The following is a 20,637-nucleotide window of genomic DNA, read 5'->3' on the forward strand; positions in this document are numbered from 1 at the left end:
ATCTGTAATTGATATGATATAATGGATAATGGATGATACTCTAAGTGAAACCGATATTCAACAATTTGTAGAACTACTTTATGATGTATCAAGTCAAGATGTTACATTTGAAGAAGCACCTTTGGAGAATGCAATTGGTTGGGTTTGTTATGTAAAGAATGTATGTATAGATAGATAGATGAATGAGAATGATTGATATTTCTATAGAAACTAACATACTACTGCCTACATATATATATATAGCATATAGATACACTATATCAAGCTGAAAAGAAAAAGAATGCAAACAAGAATAGGAGTCTAAAGAATCTGTATGATTCTATTAAAAACAAGATGGACAAGGAAGCTGCTAATAGAAAACAACCTCTCATACCATTTCAACTTGACTTTATGATGAATCTATATGACTCTTTTGTATCCCTCTTGTTGGATCGTATACAATCAAATGATTGGAATCTTCAACTATTGATTAATCTATCATCTCGTAATGAAGATTTATTAAATTCATTATTTAAAGTACGTGTTAAATATATATTTATTTATTAGAATTGGAAGAGTTAATTAACATTGTTATTTGTTTGTTGTAGATTTTAAAACAATTAAAATGTAAATATAATGATGTAAATGAATTAAAATATTGGAATAATCTATTAAAGGAAAAAGAAAAGATTAATGGAGTAAAAGGTGTTGCAGATGCTAAGAAATGGAATATATTGGATGACCCAATTCAAGTGGAAAGAAAGACATGTGCAATGTTGGTATTGGATAGTGTAGTAGAGAAAAAGAAGGAATTAAAGGGTGGAGGATCGGCATTTGATAGCTATATCAAACATTTATTGATTGACATGTTAACAAACAAAGATAATCCAGATCAATATCAACATAATCTATTCCTTTGGGTGTTTTATTGTAATGCAACTGAATATGGTACAGCACCGTATCCAATAGATCCAACAACTGCACTGTCGATTTTAAAAAGCATTCAAAATCGTGATAGAGTCACATTCAACGCCAGGGGATGCCTAGATATTCAACTAGAGTGTTGTAGACTCACTCAACCCTTTGCCGACTACCATGTCAACTCTTTGGCCACAGTGTTTCAACACTACCTATTTAAAGGGTCACAATGTTCCTATGGTGATTCTATACAAGCTCGGTTTATATCTCTCTACTCACGATCCGACAACTCGTACATCCAAGAAATGATCCATAAAAAAATGAAACAATTGAGTGACAAATTGATTGACCATACCAAAACCAGTCTCGACACTCAGCTCTTACGAAATTTCGAATCCATTATCGAATGTATAAACAAAAATCTATTAAATGATCAAACTAAAATTATAACTAAATTTAAACAATAAATATGTCCCAGTTGGAAGAGAAAGAATAATTAATAATTATTTATTTTTTTTTGATTTTTTTTTTTTTTTTTTGCAGATCATTCAAAATACATACGACTAGAGTTTGAGAGAGATAAGATAGGTTAATTAGAGAGTAGTTAGTGTTTAGTCGATTCTTCATCTTCTTCTTTCAATAACATGTTAAGACAATTCACCACAGCTACTATTACACGTAGCCTTGTAAAGGAGACTTGCTTCAAGGTTGCACCAGCAACCGGCGGTATCACCAACTACAACAGATCATTCAGCACTAGTGCAGAGGTCACCGAAGAGGACAAGACAATTGGCAAGCATATGTTTGCCGATGTCAACGACCAAAGAGTAAAGAACTATGTCAACGGTCTCAAGCTCGAAGACAAGACAGTTTTAATCTACAAACCATCGAGAATAACAATGCAATCGGGTACTTTGCGTACTAGAAAGTGGAGATTGGAACTCCCAGTCAACAACAAATGGCATGATGGTTTGATGGGCTGGTGGGCTTCTGCTGGTACCCTCAATCAAATTAACCTTACATTCCCTGCTGAAGAAAGTGCTATTGCTTATTGTAAAGAAAATGGTAAATGTCACAAAACAAAGCACATGTCAATACAAATCATATGACGATAAACAAACGACTGGTGTGCATTGTCGTTGCACGAAGACATCTCAAATCAATGACATTGATTGATCATTCAATTACAGATCACTTGCTAACATTATCTTTCATCAATATTATATTTATATTATAGGATTAAATTATGAAATATTAGATGAAGACCATACAACAATGAAAAAGAAGAGATATGGTTACAGATTTATTTACCAAGGAGATTTGGATAAAGCACCATCTGAAGATGACATTAAATAAGACACTTAGGACAACAAACAGATATAGACAAATATAGGATTATAATAGATTCATAATAATTTAATAAATCAAACAACACCTTTTAATAATATTGTACAACAAACAAACAAACAAAAGATATAACAATTCATACAAATATATATTAATATCTATATCTACACTCAAAGATCAATGAAAAACGTCGATGTTCTATTTGTTGATCATATTCGTTTTTAAAATCTATACGACTGCTCTGTTATCAAATAATGTGTCATTTCTTTTCTCTCTTTTCAATGTTACTACTGTACGTTGTTTATATATTTTTGAAACCTATTTTATTTAACTTAAGATAGGCATCGGCTTTAGTTAATTGTTTAGAATTAACATGCTTACTCGCCCTTGCTTCTGAGACGGCAACCTGGGGTGATACGAGCACGACCACCAGTTGGTTGAGCAATAACGGTGGAGCATGAGCTACATAAAACGACGGTTTGAGCCTATATGGATAAGTAAGTAAAAAGGGGAGAGTGGAGAGGTTAGTGATGAGTACTACAGTGTCTCTGATCAGAGAGAGATTCATTGCTTTGTTTCACTTACATGGGAGAAGACAACGGTGATGGTGTGACAACCATGACAGTTGATGTCCATGAAGAAGGAGTTTGGTGATTGAACCAATCTCTTCAACTTGTGCTTACGCTTCTCTGATTCAATGCTTGGGTATAATAAATCACCACGTTCTCTAGCCTGTTATGTCATAGTAGGTAGGTAGGTAAGAGAGTGAGAGTTAGATACATGCATGTGGTGTGATACATCTGTCACATGTAGCATAATATATGGATAAACTTACCATTTTTATAAGGATCAAGTGTATATGGGGCTGAAAAAAGGAAGGAGCTATTTGTCGACCGTGTTCTTTTTGTTCGGTCTCGTGAAAATCTTTTAAAAATTAAAAAAAATGAATTTTTCGTTTTTGCCTTGCTTTTATTTTCGTCGTTATTATTTTGTGTAGACAATGATGAGCTGAGTTTTTGATCACCCAATCAATCAATTTAATGAATCAACCTTGTATATATATCTTTTAATTTAAATGTATAATACGATAGATATTGTTAGTATTTAAGAGATGGAGATGTTAGTATTGTTCAAAAGAGATGTTTGGATTCTACAAGTTTTTTGATTTATTTTGAAATTGTTTGGTTTAAACCAAACAAAAAAGAGTTGGAATGATTGATTTGTTGATTGTTTTAACTTTTTTAAGCTAATAAAGTTTTAACTACAGTTTTAACATTCATTCTCTTGAGATCAGTATAATTTTGACCGGTACCGAGGAAGATGATTGGATGACCGGTAGAATAGACCATAGAGATGGCTGCACCAACCTTGTCATCGATAGTGTCAAACTTGGTGAGAATGATACCGTCAATGGTACGGACATTGTTCTTGGAGGCGTCAGACAAGAGTGAGAGCGACTTGTCAAACTTGGTGAGTTGATCGACACCGTCGTTTCCGACCAATGCCTCACCGACAAAGAGAACCAAGTCGATGGTGTTTTGGTTGACTAGCTTGGAGAGGGCACGCATCAATGGCTCGTTGTTTTGCATTCTACCGGTTGTGTCAATGAGGACGACATCGTGTTTGGTCTGACGAGCATATTCGATAGCGTCACCAGCAATCGAGGCGGCATCCTTTCCATACCCACGTTCAAACAACTCTACATCGAGACGTGCAGCGTGAGTACCGAGTTGCTCAATAGCACCCGATCTGAATGTATCGCAAGCAGCGAGCATCACACGGTGACCATTGGCCTTGAGCCAATAGCACACCTTGGCCAAATTAGTGCTCTTGCCAACACCATTGACGCCCGAAAAGACAATAGCGTATGGACGTGATCCCTTGAGCAATTGAATGTCTTTCAAAATATCAATATGCTTTTTGGGGGTGAGAATACGTGTAAGAGACTCTTCCATTGCTGTCTTTACAACAGTCGTGACACCCTGGAATGTGGATAGCTTCTTGCCCTCCAAACTACTGCCAATCGACTCTACCAACTTTTCAGCAATATCCAATGCAACATTCTTGCTTGTCAAATGACCAACAAACTTTTGTAATACTGGTTCAAGATCCTCCTTGGCAATGGTTCTATTACCAGTCAACACTTGGAAATACTTCATAAATCCAGTGACTGGTTTATCCTCTTCATCTGATGAAATATCCATATCCAAATCATGTTTAATAAACTCTGTCTCCTTTTCAATCACTTGTTTTGATGATCTATCTGATCTATTTAATGATTCCATTTCTCTTTTGGTTGCTTTACCATCATCCCATGATCTTGCTTCTTTACCTTTTTTTTGTCTAAAAAAAAGATAAAAAAAGTTTAGTATTTGTGTTGTGATTTACAAATCTTTACTTTACATACGTTGGAGTTGAATCTTTCTTTTTTGGAGTAAACTTTCTTGGACCAGTTCTCTTTTTTGGTGTATTATTATCAAGATCCAAATCTTCAATCTTTTCTTCAATGTCATCATCTGATTCTTCCTCTTCTTCTTGTTCGTCAGAGTCATCTGACGACGAAGATGATGTTGATTTTTTCTTCTTGTTTGCACCATTTGTAGTCTTTTTTGGTGTCTTTGGTTTTTTACCACTTTGAATATCTTTGAGTTCTTGTTCTTTACGTTGTTCGACTGTCATTTTACCCTTTTCAGTCTCTTCAAAACGCTTGGGAGTACTTCCCGACAATGCCTTTTGCCTTGATTCAGCTTCCACCTTGTGAAGAATAGCTTCAAATGTCTTGCCAAACGATTCAAATACGTCAATAGTGACGGTGCTTTGATTGTTCTTGATCGATACCAATTGATCTTTGAACAATTTAATAAACTTTCTCTTGATAACTTGTAATAATTCATCAATATAAATTAATGATAAAATCTTTTGATAAACAACCTAAAAAAAGAATAATAGTGTAATATAAAGAAAAGAGAGTTAAATTTAAAGTTTAACAACTCGATGTTGGTATATCTATTCTTATTCTTCTTTACTTACAATAAAGATTAAATCAACGTCATTTGCAAAAGTCCATTTTAAAGTATAACTATCACAATTGAATGATGTATCAGCACCTCTTTCTTGTACCAATACCTTTTTGATGAGACTATTGACTGGTTGTCCCTTTAATCTTGCAAATTCAATTGACCAGAGAGCAATACCTCCCTTTGTGACAATAGTAAATTGATCAATCATCTTTCTTCTTCTAACAAACACTGAGTCAATGTATATAAATGAATGAGGAGAGATAGATAGATAGAAATGAAATAAATATAATATAAATATAAATATGAAAATGAGCAAAGTTTAATTAAACCTTTGGAACTGTCAGACGGAAGTGTTGGGTGAGAAAAAAAAAAAAAAGAAAAAGTCAACAAAATTCCTTCTCAAGTCAAACATGTTTTAAAGATATAAGTTTCAAGAGTACCTCTCTCCTCATTCAAATTGGTCTCTCGAAATACATATCTATCTGTCTATCTATTTAAATAGAACATCAAGGTATATATATATATATTCAACAAAGTTTGATTATTATCATTGACCTATTATTCATATGTGACCAACTGATATAATAAAATATTCTATGATAGGATAAGAGTCATTAAAGACGATAGAAGACCGAGTTCATTCATCAAATATCGTTGTACACAATGAATAATGAAACAACACTCATCGATCATGTGATGATCAGTGCAACGCATCGAATTCGATGAAGTTTTAACACCCCGCTTTTCAACACCGATCAGATTTGATTGACACAAAGTGGCTTTTAAACTAAACAACACCCCTCTGTCAACCAAATCATGTGCGATTTGATTTTTTGGTTGGAATTCCAACAATGATTTGTGGATGGAGACCACGTGTGACAAAACTGTCGTGTGTAACGTGCCATTTCTGCAACCGATCGTCTTCTCTTTTCTTTGCTTTCGGTCTTGATTTGGGTTTAACTTTGATTGATAATGGGTAGGTGCTCTTCCTATCCTCCTCACTCACGATCATCAACTCGATCATACTTTTCAAGAGAAGAAGAGGTGACTTTTGGAAATGTACCGATCTTAGTCACAATCCCATAGTCAACCCATTAATCAATCTCTACTCTCGCCCTATGATTATACCTACTACTGTTGGTTGGCTTGGCTTCGCTACTGTTGGCTCAGCTGAGCACGAATGCCACTTTGTTTTGTTTGAATCCCAACCAAACCATCCTCCCTCCTACTATATCGAGTCAACTACACAAGCCGATTGTGATCGACACGCAGTTAACCCTCATGCACACCAATCATTTTAATTAATATCTGCCCAAACTAATAGTACAAAAAGCGAATACTAAAGATATAAATACCCTTCAACCATTCACATTTCTAATCATTCCAAATCAACAATCAACAAATACAACAAACAAATATCCAACAAATATTTATATTATTAATATTATTAATTAACAAGTTAAACAATCATCTAAAATGACATCATATGAACTCAAATTTGCCTTCACCCAAGCTGGTCTTGCCGCTCTTGCCTCTGCCCAAGAAAAAGTTTGTGTCGTAAAGAGTGTCAATGGAAAGGTCTCAAATGTAGTATGGGTAACCTTCAAGCCCTTCTTGAATAATCAACTCTCCTGGCAAGAAACTTATGGACTATACTCGTCCTCTTCTCAAATCCAGAATGGTGCTACCATCAATAGACTCTCTACCCTTAAAGTTTGTATTTTAGAAAAATAGTTTTCTAAAAACTAGATTTATTAATAACTTTCTATCTTTTCTTTATAGAATGCTGCCAAGGGACACCAATACCCATTCAACTCATCTGGTTTCTTTGACCAAGCCAACTCGGTCTCTGTCAAGGGATACGGTATTGTTAACAACTATGGTGAATCTCTCACTTTTGGTCTCACTCAAACAGCTCTCGTCAACGGTGTCCAAGTTGATTCTGAATTGAATGCCACCACTGTCCTCGGAAACCAATCCGCTGAATACACTCCAATTGTTACCCTCTCTGTCTATGTTGCCTCCCAACAAAATAACGGAAGTGTCATTTCCAGCATCACCAGTCAATCTTTGACTCTCACCTACACTTCTGATACCTCCAAGAGTGTCTTCTTTGATGATACCCAAAATATGTTTGTCGAGGGAGACATTCCAGCCTAAACTAACTATCTAAACTAATACAATTATTATTAAAATATTAAATAAATAAATAATCAAACATAAACATTCAATCAAATCTTATTTGTATTTTCAAAAAAAAAAAAATATGTGATCAAAAATATTAATATTATTTCCTTGTTTATATATATAAAGAAAATACAAAATAAGGTTTGATTGAATGTTTATGTTTGATTTTTATTTATATTAATATAAATAAATAAATAATAATAATTATAATTATTTGTATGTGATTTATTTATAAACTGATTTTTGATAAACAATATTATCAATAATTTGAGTAAAGAATTCATCTGAACGAAGTACAGTGTCTGGATTAAAGCTATGTTCTTTGGCATAGAGTTTGACAGCATTTTCAATCATGGTGTTGATCAATTCAAATGTGATTTCTTCCATTGGATATTTACCGGCAACGGTAGATAGATAACGCATCTCTAATACAAAGTGTTGTAAGCCACCATTTCCGTAACTGTATCCTTCAGACTCGTTCAATTCTTGCATACGACGTGAAAGGATCATAACAATCTCTTGAATGATTTTAGAGGCAATTGGTGATACACTTTCCATATTGACATGTTTTGAATGACTGTCGACAAACTCTCTACAGTCTCTGCCAAACGAATGAATTTCTTTGGAAGTGGTTCAATGTCCTCGTCTAGACGATAAATCTCTGAATCCCACATCATAATATGATCAACCGTCTCTAATGCCTTTTTGACTGAGTATTCATCACGAATACGACGGAACATATTATCCAGAGTCTCTTTGAGTGAATCCAAATTATTGAGTGGTCTACCAATAGCATCTTCAAATCGATTGGTACTACGTACAAATAAATCTTCACTTATAAATACAGCATCTGAAATAATTGAATGCATTTGGTTGTCTGATAGATCTTTTTGTACTGCTACAATTAAATGATTTAAATATTCCCTAAATATTTTTGATAATGATGTTGATATTGTTGGAATTAACTATAAAAATAAAAAGAAATAGAATATTAATATTATATTATAATATATATGGGTATTTAGTTTAGTTGACATACTTGAGGATTAATGATATGACAAATATCATTTGAAAATCTTTGAATGATGGTATTTAAAAATATAGTACTTTCTGTCAACTTTAATTTACTTTCTTCTCCACCTGTTGCGTTGTTATATTGTTGATTTCTTAATTGTGGAGAATATGAAAGAGGAGGAGTATTTGGTTTAGAGTTGCTTTTTGGTGATGATGTGGTAGGGAGTGGTGAGAGGGCAAGTTCGTATTCCCAATTTGATGTGCTTTGCCATTTCTCATCGCCGAGGTGTTGTTGTAGTTGCTCACGTATTCTCGCTTCATAGTCATAGACAAGCTTTTCAATGTGTGGTTGCAACATCTGTGTCCAGTAGAATGAGAGTGCTAGACCACTCTGCTCCATCATTTCACAGTGTGAGTGTACAATATGGATCAGCTGCGATATGATGTGGTAGTTATCATTGGTCAGCACTTGGCGACTGAATATATCTACAATCAGCTCTACCTGGTGTACAATCCATTCGACCAAACCACTAGCCATATACGACTCTGGGAACGAGTTGGTATAGTCTAGACATGTAGTATTGATAGCGTTGAATATAATACGTGTCAATTCACCGATATAGCGAATCAGGTCACCACTCAAACTGACCTTTTTCACAGCCACTTGGATCGCATGGCTACGACTCTCCAAGAATATACTCTTTGCCTTGTCACTCTGCTCCAACTTGACCAACAATGCAATCGTATCTCTAATCTGATTGGGTTTGAGAATAGGACTACGCAACTGATCCATCAAACTCTCTATTAAATTCTTGATTCTAATATCAATCTGTTCTTTCAATGGATGTGTTTGCATCACAATTTCAACTTTTGGATTATTTTCATAAATCTTATTAACTAAAGAGAGGATAAAGATATTAATATTTCTCTCTCTCACTCTCTCTCTCTCTCTCTCTCTCTCTCTCTCTCTCTCTCTCTCTCTCTCTCTCTCTCTCTCTCTCTCTATCATCAATTATTATAATATTATATTACTTTTTTTCAACTATATTTACAGCAAGATCAAATTCTCTTTGTTCAACGGCAGTATCCAATTCATAGGGTGCAGTTGTTAACCATTGGATTGGTTCAGTTGCAGCATTTAATGTTTCAGCATCAACCTTTTGATTTCTTTTCGCTTTATCTATTTGTTGTCAATTAATAATCTTGTTAATATATATATATATATATATATCATTCCAACATCATCATCATCATTTTCAATCACATACAGAAATCCCAATTAATTGATAAATTTTGCATTGCATTGATTGAATTTCCATATTCAGTTACTAGATTACGAAAATCTAACATATCTACTTCAGAACTAGCAATCTCTTTTGATGCACCAATGAATATAAGATGATTTTTGTATACATCTTTTTTAAGATGATCGATACATCCCAACTTTCTTTCATTTAAATAATTTAAATGTGTCATTGCTTGTGAATCTGATTTATGAACAAATAAATCATTTGTATCTTTAAAGTAAAAAGTCAGTATTAAGTTATTTGATTCATTGATAATTTAATTTAAATTACATTTGTCTGAAGAAAATGAATGATCTGTGAAAGTTTCATAATTGACTGGATTCTCTTCATCGGTCATTGCACCACCAGGTCTTGATTGTTCAGTTCCTTGATAAATGTCGTATCGGTAGACAGTCTTTTTCTTGTCAGTGTGAAGACATGTGACGGTACCTTCTTTAAAGTCGACCGATAGTTTGATCGAAGACTTTTGTGTGACCATCATAGTGATCGGACCAACCCATTCACGATACATAAACTTGATGACATAGATACCATTCGATCGGATATCTGCACACTCTACATTCTGATATTCTACATTTGAGCTAGCTGTACTCAACTTTGGGTCGAATTTTAAATCATAGATTCCTCCCTTTTTCATCCTTAAATACTACTACTAATACTAATACTACTAATACTACTAATACTACTAATATATATATATATATAAATACAAGATAGATAGAGATATATTATCTCTCTTTACAAAGATGTGAAGTGATAAAGAAGTAAAAACTTTAATTACGGCAAAAAAATATTTTTTGGGCTTGAAAACCATATCAAAACTATCAAAACTCTTGTTTTGAAAGTTATTATTGTATTGTAATAATAGAACGCTTATCTAAAGGTGTATCTATCTCCCTTTGGTCTAAAATTTATATTTATTTAGATTTATATAAATATCTCACGATAGAATCAGTATCTTTAAAAGGATATCTGTACTGTATCTTAACCAATCAATCAACAATTAGATTTATAAACAACAACAACACACAAACAATCTTTTCATCATCGATTCCACTCACTCACACTTTCACACTGTTGTCATTATCGACTATTGGCTAATAGTGTTAATCATTTCCCCCTACAAATCAATTATTTGTATGTATAACAGTGACACAACCAAACCAATAACATCACAGCAACAACAACAACAACAACAATAGCACAACGTATCTGTGTAGACAACACAACACAGCACAACTCAAAGTTTGACAGCAAGAGGGAGGAGGAAGAAGAAGAGGAAGAGGGAGGGAAGGAAGATACAGATAGTTTTTTTAGTCAAGACACCTGCTGATTAAATATTATTATATCAATCATTGAATTAAATCACATCACATAGAGACAGATAGATATTTTTATAGATAGATATTAATAGATAACTTACTCAATTCTAGAATATAGTCGTATATATAATATAGATAATAGATAGATATACCGATAGATAGATAGATAGAACGATTTAAATTTGTAATACCACCATCCTTGAAGACATGTCAAGTGTTACATTACCACCATCTTCTTCATCAACACAGACAACGCCACCCGTTGTTGGAGCAGATGTAGTAGTAGTAGCAGCACCTACGACAACGACAACGACAACGACGACGACATCATCATCATCATCAACACAGGCAACTCCATTGTCATTGTCATCCAACAATAGTCTTTCATCGACATCACCAAACAATGCAGTTTCATTGCCAGCATCTCCTATCATGAACGGAGGTGGAGGCACAAAGCTTACAACACTACACATTGAAGAGATACAAGGCAAGAATATCAATGAAAAGGATGTCTTTGTAAAGTTTAAGATTGATGGCAAAAAGTACAAGACAAAGACACACAAAAAGACAAATAACCCATTTTGGAGTGACAAGTTTACAATGTAAGTAAAATGATCTTGGTTATATTATCTTTGTCACATCGACTAATCATTCATTCCCTTATTTAGAACAAGTACGAATAAATTGGAAGAGATAACATTTACTATCATTAGTCAGAATATATTGGGAAATAATGTAAAATTGGGACGTGTCAAGTATCCATTGACAAAGAGTAATGCTACTTCTACACCAAGTCCAGTTAGAAAGAGTGTCAAGATCAACGCTTCAGATGTGTCATCGGCATCAATGACACCTGCATCACAATCAACTACAACTACACCATCCCAAACACCTGCCAATACAAGTACACCTGATATGGCACCTACAAATGGAAATACTAGTCATAGTAGTAATAATAATAATAATAATAATACAACAGATAAACCATTACCTGCAATACCAATAGCGGGTACAAGTTCATCATACTCTGATACAACTAGTGCATCAATGTCGGATACATACGATAGTTGGGTGATTGACTATTGGAGTGTGGTTGAAAAGGAAAAGAATATGGATAGAGTGCTAGAGTTGAAATTAAAGATTATTGTTAAGATGCGAGAGTTGTATTTGGATACCGACACGAATAGTGGGGCGTCAATGCCCGAAGATACTAGTAGCAACTCGAATCTGTCTATTGCACCGCCATCTCGTAGTCCCCGCGACCAGGTTGTTTCACCCAAGGAGATGTCGTTTATTGGCAAGGGAGGTAGCCAGATTAAAAAGTTTACTAAAAAGCTGACATCCAAGATCGAGGGAGGGTCGTCCACCTCGAGCGGTGGAGCTTCTAGCAACACTCTTGGAGGTCATACAGCCAAACCAGACGCGAATCGTTCGAGAATCGGTATACCCACCCAACAACAGCAACAAGCCATCGAGGAACAAATTGCAAAAGAACGACAAAAGGAATTGGAAAGAGAAGAAAAAGAAAAGGAAAAGGAGCGAGCAAGAGAAAAACTACGTCAACGTGAAGAAGAGGAATTGCAAAAACAACTTGAAAAGGAGAGACAAGAGGAACGACGAAAGGCAAAAGAAGCCAAGCAAAAAAAAGACAAGGAAAAGAGATACGTTCCAACTCGTCCAATCGATTATTTCTTTGTGTGTGGTATATCAAACAAACTTGAACCAATCGATCAACGTTATGAACATGCCTCTTCCAAAGCATTTGATCCAATGGATATAGTTTATAAAGGAGAATTATTTGATTGTTTTCCACCAAAAGATGACGAAATTTTACCAAATCATATTTGGATGGTAAGATAGATAAAAAAAAGAAAAAAGAAAAAGAAAAAAGAATAATTTATTAATATTTTATTTTTTAGTATTGTTTTCCAAGAGGATTACAATTACAATTTGAAGATATTGGACCATCATTTTTCCCTTTTGTATTAACAAATGAAACTGGAGTTAGATTTTATGGAAGTTGTTTAATCTTTTATGAACCAATTGGTGAGGAAATGACATTGGAAATTAAAAAACGTCGTAATTCATCTGCTTCTCAACAACCGCAGCAACAACAACAACAAACACAACAAAATGGTAATAGTAATGATCAAACCGATGGTACAGAGATTGGAGATTCATCACAAACACCCAATAGTAAATCAAAACGTATTAGTACTCCACCTCTATCACCAAGTAGTACTCAACAACAGCAACAAAACCAATTGGTAACAAGTGATAATGGTTCAACTGGCAGTGGCAGCGGTACTAGTGCTGGTACTATTCCACACTCTCTTTCATCGGGAGGATTGGTGGCTAGTGGCAATTCACAAATCTATGCACCAAAATGTATTTGTTTCTTGTCTCACTACCCCTTCTTTTCATTCTTTAGACTTACTCTAAATGAAGTCTATCAAAAGGTTTTCTTTTCAACAACACCTTTACCCATTGAAAGATACATTTATAATATGGTACAAGAAGTCCCACTTCCAACACCAGGTTTATCAACTGTAACATATAATTTAAATAATTCAATCATTTCACTTAAAAGATCATCAGAATATCTTTTACCAACTTCAGATGTATGTAACAAAAAAAAATATCAAATATTAAATAATAATGGAATATTATATTACGATTATTAACTCTTTCATTTTGAATTTCTTTTAGTTACCATTTTCATTATTATTTAAATGCTTGGATATTAAAAACGCTTTAATATTATTTAAATCTATTTTATTGGAAGAGAAAATTGTTATCATATCAAGTCATTACTCCTTATTAACTTATATCACTGAAATATTAACTACTCTATTACATCCATTTACTTGGGTAAGTAAAAAAACAAAAACAAAAAAAACAAAAAGAATATTTATTTATTTATTTATTTCTATTTATTTTTTATTTAGCCACATGTTTATGTACCAATTTTACCAGAATTATTATTAGAATATGTTTATTCACCATTTCCATTTATTATGGGTGTTCATAGATCATATTCACATAATATTCTAAATGAAGAGAATTTGTTGGGAGAGATTGTTGTGGTCGATCTTGACAATAATATTGTTTTGATTCCACCACCACAACAACATACAGGAGGTCAAGTTATTCAGTTGCCAGAAAAGGAGACAGCTCAACTCGTCAGTCAATTGCGTCGTGTTGTACAATATGAAATATTGTCTTCTGATCTGCCCAACTTTAACCTAAACACTCTTACTCCGATCAATCCATCGTTCAATACCGATTCCTCTCGTAGAATTCTTTCCAATCAACCATTGTCGCAAGTGTACCATCATCCTCCAACCGTACCAGCCAACGTTGATGATTACATTAGATTGTCATTCCTTCAATTCTTTTGTCATATCCTTTCAGACTATAGAAAGAATCTAAAGTATCTAAGAGTTTTCCCAAAACCAATTACTCTATTTGATAAGAATGAATTTGTTAAATCAAGACCTGGAAATACTTCTGTATGTAAAGAAAGAAAAAAGAAAAAGAAGGAAAAAAGTCTAATATTTTTTAATTTAAATTTTTTTTAGGCATTTTATAAATCATTTATTGAATCACAATCATTTAGTTGGTTCCTTGATCAACATAATTGGCCAACTCGTAATTTATTTGATTATGTATTAGAGACACAGAAATACAAGAAACCAATTGACGAGTTGGTAGCAAGTTATCAATCGTCGATTCCACAGGCACTTGGTGTATTGGATCCAGTCAAACAAACGACCATTAGTGCTCCACAACCATCTTCGTTGAAATCAAACTCTACTTCGATTCGTGAATACACTCGATTCCCATCACTTAAACACGAGTTGATGGTTACATCGCAGCCAAGTAGTACTAATGGAAATGTAGGGTTTGTGACTTCATTCATCACTGGTAGATCATCCAACAATTCAACACCTGCTCAGTCTCCACCTGCATCTCCTCCATTTGACGTGTACACTACATCACTCAAGGAAGATGAGAGTGTTCCCAATCCAACAGCCACTACCGGCAACCCAGAAGATTTCAAAGAGTTTAATATTATCGAACCAAGCTTTGAAGATCAACACAAGTCGTTTGTCACCATTGTCGAACAGTTCTTGTCAAAGGTATTGACCGATGTATTGCCCGAACAATCTGATATCCAACAGATTCTAGATCTATTAAACTTTGACTATGGGCGTCAGATATTTGGTCGTCTCTTGTTGAGTCATCAAAAGGGGGCTGGTACAACTGGACAAGAGGACACTGCAAGCCGTTCAAGACTGAGCGATCAGTTGTTCTACTGTCTTGGTGATATTCTCAAGGCTGCTTTGAGAGAGGCCAACTTACACTCGGACTTCCCAGCCACTAGAATGTATTTGGAGGCTAGTTTTACATACCATCGTTTGCAAAAGGGATCCAACGAGTTTATCTCGGAGCGTATTCGTAACCAAGACGTGTGGCAAAACTACAAGTTTTGGGAGCAGTTCTTTTTCGATACGCTCGAGATGCGTTGCAAGGCATTGTATGGTAATGTCGTTCGCGAGATGATTAAATGGGACTCGTATATGCCCGACAAACAAGAGAGATTAAAGGCAGAGGAACGAGATATGGAGTTTTCGTTACTATCCAAGATGGTCTACTACATGATCAATCTAGGATCACGACCTGATTTGGTACGTCGATTTGTCAACAAGATGTGCTCGGGTATAAACTTTGACCATGAGCGTACCGAGACTATGATGCAGGTAGTTAGCAACATCACTCGTGCACGTGACATGTACGACCAAGACGACCAAGACAACGACGATAACAACCACTCTGGCGACAAGCATGTTGACAAGGATCTCAAGATGACATTCAACAAAGAGTCGTATCTACCAATTGGACTGTACTCGCAAAAGCCAAACGAAGGTAGAGAGCTGCTCAACCATCTCATCGACGAAAAGAGTAACAGCATTGTTGCACTACGTTCACTGAGCAGAATCATGAATCTCAAGACTGCCTGGAACGAAAAGCGAACCACCACTAGCCACAGAATCGACTATCGTGACATTTCTGAAAACAGAGGAGACTATGTCGTAAAGACATTTGCAGGTCATCAAGAAGGTGTTCTCTGTGTAGCCGTCCTCAATAACCAGTCGTCACACAAGGAAAGCTCAGTTGTCCTAACAGGCTCGGCGGACTCTACTCTCAAGGTGTGGGATATGACCACAACCAAATGTCTTGGAACACTTGAAGATCATGGTGGTTGGGTAACCAGTTGTGAAATAACTACAGACTCTAGAGCAATCTCTGGATCATACGATAAAACTCTTAAACTTTGGGATCTAAATGCTTGCAAAAAGATTAAATCGTTTAGAGGTCATAAAGGTTCCATCAGTTGTTTACAAGCAATTGATAATCATCAAATTGTTTCTGGTTCTTATGATAATACAATGTATGTAAAAAAGAAAAAAAAAAGAAAAGAAATAGTTAATATTTATTTAAATATTTATTAATTTATTTAATTTTTTTTTTTAGATGTATATGGGATGATAGATCAAATAAACCATCAAGTGTATTATCAGGACATCAACAACCTATTATGAGTATTATAGTAGAAGGATATAATATCATTTCTGGTAGTAGAGATACTAATATTAGAATTTGGGATGTTCGTACATTGACATCAAAGATACTTTCTGGTCATACGGATTGGGTAAAGTGCCTAGAGTTTGGTGGTGACGTATTACTTAGTGGATCGTGTGATGGTCGTGTCAAGGTTTGGTCAGTGGCCAATCACGAATGTATAAAAACCTTACAGGGACACAGTGGAAGTATAAACTCGATCCTCATGCACGAAATGGATAATAACCATAGAAAGTTTATTACTGCGTCTGCTGATACCAATATTTCTGTTTGGGATAGTAACTATGCCGAACAAACACATACTCTATCCGGACACAGTGACGAGGTCATGGCAGTATCAAACTTTATCAACGACCTCGTAGTCTCTGGTTCATACGATGGATCTATTCGTCTATGGGATGTAAACAATGGCAAATCACTTCGTACCATTCATAATCACTCGCATAGAATATCATCACTTAAAACTTATGATTCACTCATTGTAACTGGTAGTTGGGATAAAACTGCTAAAGCTTGTTTATTTAGTTTAGATTTTAGACAATAGATAATCAATCGAAATATATAATAATAATAATAATAATAATAATAATAATCAAAAAAGAAATACGAATAATGGAATACTATACTATATATATATAAAATATTTATTTAAAATAATTAACAAACAAATTAAAATGTAAAAGTAAAATAATAAATAATGGTTAAATAATTATACCAATGTATTAAATATCTAAGAATTTGAATATACCCTAGGACCATTGGCTATTGTGTCTTGTATCATAATACTTTTTCCTTATGATGTTACTTCACACACCGAAAAAAGTAAATGCCTTAAATATAAATATATAGGTTATATCATCCTTCCTATATCTACTACTACTTCTATCATGATCATGGTCATTAATAGGTATATCAAGAGCAGTGATGATGGAATCGGTGATAAAGGCATTCAAACTGATTTAACCACCAAAAACCCATCGACCGAAAAAAAACGATTGGTGTCAGAGTGGGATCCAATGGAAAAACCCAAAATGGTTGGTACTAAGATAGGATTGTATACCCGTACTCATTCAAAAAGGGTATTGCCAAAGTAATTTGTGGCTTCATATGACACCTGACAAAGTATCTTGTAATAATGATGAACCATACAAGTATAAATAGTTGGTGTTTTACATCATTTCAAATCATCAAATCATCAAAGCAATAATCAACAATCAACAAACAAACAAATCGATTAAAAACTTTAAAGTTTAATAATCCAACGATCGATCAAATCTAAAATGACATCATACAATCTCAAATTTGCCTTCACCCAAGCCGGTCTCGCCGCTCTTGCCTCGGCCCAAGAAAAAGTTTGTGTCGTAAAGAGTGTCAATGGAAAGGTCTCAAATGTAGTATGGGTAACCTTCAAGCCCTTCTTGAATAACACCCTCGAGTGGCAGGAGCAGTACGGACTTTACTCATCCTCTTCTCAAATCCAGAATGGTGCTACCATCCAAAGAATCAGTAATGTCAAGGTTTGTAAATTAATTAGTTTATTTTTCTATTTTTTTTTGTATTTTTTAAAGATTCCAAACTAATCATTCCTTTTAAAACATATTTATATAATATTTCTATAGAGCGCATCCAAGGGACACCAATACCCATTCCTCCCAGCTGGTTATTTCGATCAAGCCAACAGCGTTTCAACCAAGGGATACGGTATTGTCAACAACTATGGTGAATCTCTTACTTTTGGTCTCACCCAAACAGCTCTTGTCAACGGTGTCCAAGTTGATTCTGAATTGAATGCCACCACTGTATTGAACAATCAAATGGCTGAATACAATCCAATTGTTACCCTCTCTGTCTATGTTGCAGCATCACTCAACAATGGTAGTGTCATCTCAAGCATCACCGGTCAATCATTGACACTCACCTACACTTCTGATACCTCCAAGACTGTCCACTTTGATGACAACAGCAGTATGTTTGTAGAAGGTGAGATTCCAACAAACTAAATAGTATCCAATATTGGCATTGTCTCTTGATTGATCTTGTCAACAAATCCCCTATTTGTAAATAATCTTACAACAACTATATATCCAGATTTTAAAAATGTTTTAAATAAACAAATAATTAAATAGTTTTGTAAATGGTATTATTTTATTTTAGAATATACATACAATTTTTGTATATCCAATTGATTGATTGATTGGAAAATTCAATCGACAAAACCAACAAAACAATGCATATCATAATTCAACAAACCATCAACTATCATAAGAATATTGAGTTGGTTTATCGGATTATGATTTACACTACTTGTTGTTGTTTTTCAATAAAATACACATTGGATATTTAATAACATACCTGTATCTGTTTTTTCATCTTCCTAATAAACAATGGGAGTAAATATCCTTTGATATAATCTAAAGTCGGATGTTTGAGAGTATGAAGAAATAGGTGATGGAGTCATACTATTTGGTACTCTAGCCGAGGTTGACTCGATAGGAGGTGGGGTAATGTCTGTTCCAAGTGATATCCTATCGCTGATACTGGTGGCGGGTTCATACTGGTTCTAGCAATAGTTTCATCAACTGATAGTAAATCTCCAGTATAAGAATATCTTTTTCTTTTGGGTTCATGTGAAGTAGCAGATGTTGATTCGACAACAATGGGGATGGTGGTTGAGGAGGGAATGGGTATAAGATCTAAAATATTTGGTACTCTAGTTGTTGGTGTTGACTCTATTGGAGGTGGGGGCATGCTACTTCCAAGTGATCTCGTATCAACTGCCACAAGTGGTGGTGGTGGAGCCATACTGGCTCGAGTTGGTCTCATGGCTGCTACCTGTACAGGTCTAGGCTCGATTTGATTTACAGTGTTTGAGCTACGAGTCCATCTTAGACCATTATCCATCTCAAAATTAACGACATAGTTGATAATATAGAAAGCTTTTGTGAGCTGTTCGATAGAAGATCTCCATGGTTTGTTAAAACAACCAAACACTTTTAAATTTTCCAAATATTTATCCACTACCACCCTGTTTTGTGCAACATGTTCATTTCTTTCCTTTTGTTCGGTGGTCAATGGTACATTTACTCTCTTTTTGTGAGGGACTACAATACGTCTAAATCCCTGGTAAACCCTGTCTCCAAGCAAATGTTCTTCGTTCAATGTACAAAGAACCAATGGATTAGTCGTTTGGGCTATAACATTATCATTCATTGATCCAGGGAATGGACCTTTTATCATTTATTATGACAATTGGGTTGGGGACCGTCTCAGACTCTTTGTGTTCTACTTGCATATAAATACAATTTGGGACATTCTCTTTTGTCAAGAATGCAGAGATACTAACTCCTCCAAATTCACACTTGCCATAATTTTCGAGAGTTCTGCCACCACCCTTTCGACCAAGCATACAATACTTTTGATGGTTTTGAGCTTCTTGAAACCTAGTTGAACCAAGAGATTGAAAGGCTGGTAGAAGGGTATCTTGCATCGTTGGCATGAATCCATCGTATACAATGATAGCAACTTGCAGGTCTGGAGGTATCGAGTCAACCCTTTTAACAAACTCTTCATTTGTTCGGGTGTATTGGCATAGTTGCGAAAGTGAAAAGGAAAGCTAGACATACCAAAGGCAGAGTGGCACGGATCATAGATCCAGAGATTGATACCAACCAATGAAATACTGATAGTGTCTGACTCAACGCCACTAGAGATATTGGGAATGCTTTTGGTCTATTCATTGTTATTAAGCTGAATTTTAAATTATGAATATTTATTTTCGGTAGATTTGGTTACAGAGGAAGATCTGCAACTGTTAAAAACATATTTCTATTTGCAAAAACACCCATGACAAATGGGAGAAGAGAAAAACGATCGTCACACTAAACATTATACATTATT

At 34.7% G+C, this 20,637-nt stretch overlaps 10 protein-coding genes across 10 annotated transcripts; 6 read left to right on the forward strand and 4 right to left on the reverse strand.

Annotated features, from left to right (window-relative positions):
* Positions 1-28: 28 nt before the first annotated feature.
* On the forward strand, positions 29-1,471 carry DFA_11401 (uncharacterized protein; the record flags this gene model as incomplete). The annotated part of the gene is made up of 4 exons (XM_004350294.1): positions 29-160; positions 244-516; positions 588-1,156; positions 1,441-1,471. 4 exons carry the CDS (start codon positions 29-31, stop codon positions 1,469-1,471), a joined length of 1,005 nt encoding a protein of 334 aa, XP_004350344.1.
* A 70-nt stretch (positions 1,472-1,541) lies between these two features.
* On the forward strand, positions 1,542-2,253 carry ndufs4 (ETC complex I subunit conserved family protein; the record flags this gene model as incomplete). The annotated part of the gene is made up of 2 exons (XM_004350295.1): positions 1,542-1,962; positions 2,135-2,253. The coding sequence occupies 2 exons, from the start codon at positions 1,542-1,544 to the stop codon at positions 2,251-2,253; spliced, it is 540 nt and encodes a 179-aa protein (XP_004350345.1).
* Positions 2,254-2,472: 219 nt separating this feature from the next.
* Positions 2,473-3,082, reverse strand: rps27 (40S ribosomal protein S27; the record flags this gene model as incomplete). Its single annotated transcript, XM_004350296.1, has 3 exons — positions 2,473-2,518; positions 2,626-2,729; positions 3,080-3,082. 3 exons carry the CDS (start codon positions 3,080-3,082, stop codon positions 2,473-2,475), a joined length of 153 nt encoding a protein of 50 aa, XP_004350346.1.
* A 403-nt stretch (positions 3,083-3,485) lies between these two features.
* Positions 3,486-5,472, reverse strand: srpR (signal recognition particle receptor alpha subunit; the record flags this gene model as incomplete). Its single annotated transcript, XM_004350297.1, has 3 exons — positions 3,486-4,587; positions 4,652-5,175; positions 5,275-5,472. 3 exons carry the CDS (start codon positions 5,470-5,472, stop codon positions 3,486-3,488), a joined length of 1,824 nt encoding a protein of 607 aa, XP_004350347.1.
* Positions 5,473-5,566: 94 nt separating this feature from the next.
* On the forward strand, positions 5,567-5,931 carry DFA_11405 (uncharacterized protein; the record flags this gene model as incomplete). The annotated part of the gene is made up of 3 exons (XM_004350298.1): positions 5,567-5,581; positions 5,693-5,775; positions 5,868-5,931. 3 exons carry the CDS (start codon positions 5,567-5,569, stop codon positions 5,929-5,931), a joined length of 162 nt encoding a protein of 53 aa, XP_004350348.1.
* An 809-nt stretch (positions 5,932-6,740) lies between these two features.
* On the forward strand, positions 6,741-7,424 carry DFA_11406 (uncharacterized protein; the record flags this gene model as incomplete). Its single annotated transcript, XM_004350299.1, has 2 exons — positions 6,741-6,977; positions 7,047-7,424. The coding sequence occupies 2 exons, from the start codon at positions 6,741-6,743 to the stop codon at positions 7,422-7,424; spliced, it is 615 nt and encodes a 204-aa protein (XP_004350349.1).
* A 252-nt stretch (positions 7,425-7,676) lies between these two features.
* Positions 7,677-10,409, reverse strand: exoc8 (exocyst complex subunit 8; the record flags this gene model as incomplete). The annotated part of the gene is made up of 6 exons (XM_004350300.1): positions 7,677-7,969; positions 8,041-8,416; positions 8,491-9,354; positions 9,518-9,645; positions 9,734-9,982; positions 10,043-10,409. 6 exons carry the CDS (start codon positions 10,407-10,409, stop codon positions 7,677-7,679), a joined length of 2,277 nt encoding a protein of 758 aa, XP_004350350.1.
* An 892-nt stretch (positions 10,410-11,301) lies between these two features.
* Positions 11,302-17,284, forward strand: DFA_11408 (WD40 repeat-containing protein; the record flags this gene model as incomplete). The annotated part of the gene is made up of 7 exons (XM_004350301.1): positions 11,302-11,696; positions 11,763-12,945; positions 13,014-13,715; positions 13,804-13,965; positions 14,043-14,606; positions 14,676-16,549; positions 16,633-17,284. The coding sequence occupies 7 exons, from the start codon at positions 11,302-11,304 to the stop codon at positions 17,282-17,284; spliced, it is 5,532 nt and encodes a 1,843-aa protein (XP_004350351.1).
* A 736-nt stretch (positions 17,285-18,020) lies between these two features.
* DFA_11409 (uncharacterized protein) lies at positions 18,021-18,740 on the forward strand (the record flags this gene model as incomplete). Its single annotated transcript, XM_004350302.1, has 2 exons — positions 18,021-18,134; positions 18,360-18,740. 2 exons carry the CDS (start codon positions 18,021-18,023, stop codon positions 18,738-18,740), a joined length of 495 nt encoding a protein of 164 aa, XP_004350352.1.
* A 203-nt stretch (positions 18,741-18,943) lies between these two features.
* On the reverse strand, positions 18,944-20,477 carry DFA_11410 (uncharacterized protein; the record flags this gene model as incomplete). Its single annotated transcript, XM_004350303.1, has 4 exons — positions 18,944-18,996; positions 19,296-19,967; positions 20,041-20,291; positions 20,329-20,477. The coding sequence occupies 4 exons, from the start codon at positions 20,475-20,477 to the stop codon at positions 18,944-18,946; spliced, it is 1,125 nt and encodes a 374-aa protein (XP_004350353.1).
* Positions 20,478-20,637: the final 160 nt, after the last annotated feature.

Source organism: Cavenderia fasciculata (genome assembly GCF_000203815.1).
Source record: "Cavenderia fasciculata unplaced genomic scaffold Scf_EUAJFUG02HR96I-5, whole genome shotgun sequence".
In the NCBI taxonomy this organism is placed as follows: domain Eukaryota; phylum Evosea; class Eumycetozoa; order Acytosteliales; family Cavenderiaceae; genus Cavenderia; species Cavenderia fasciculata.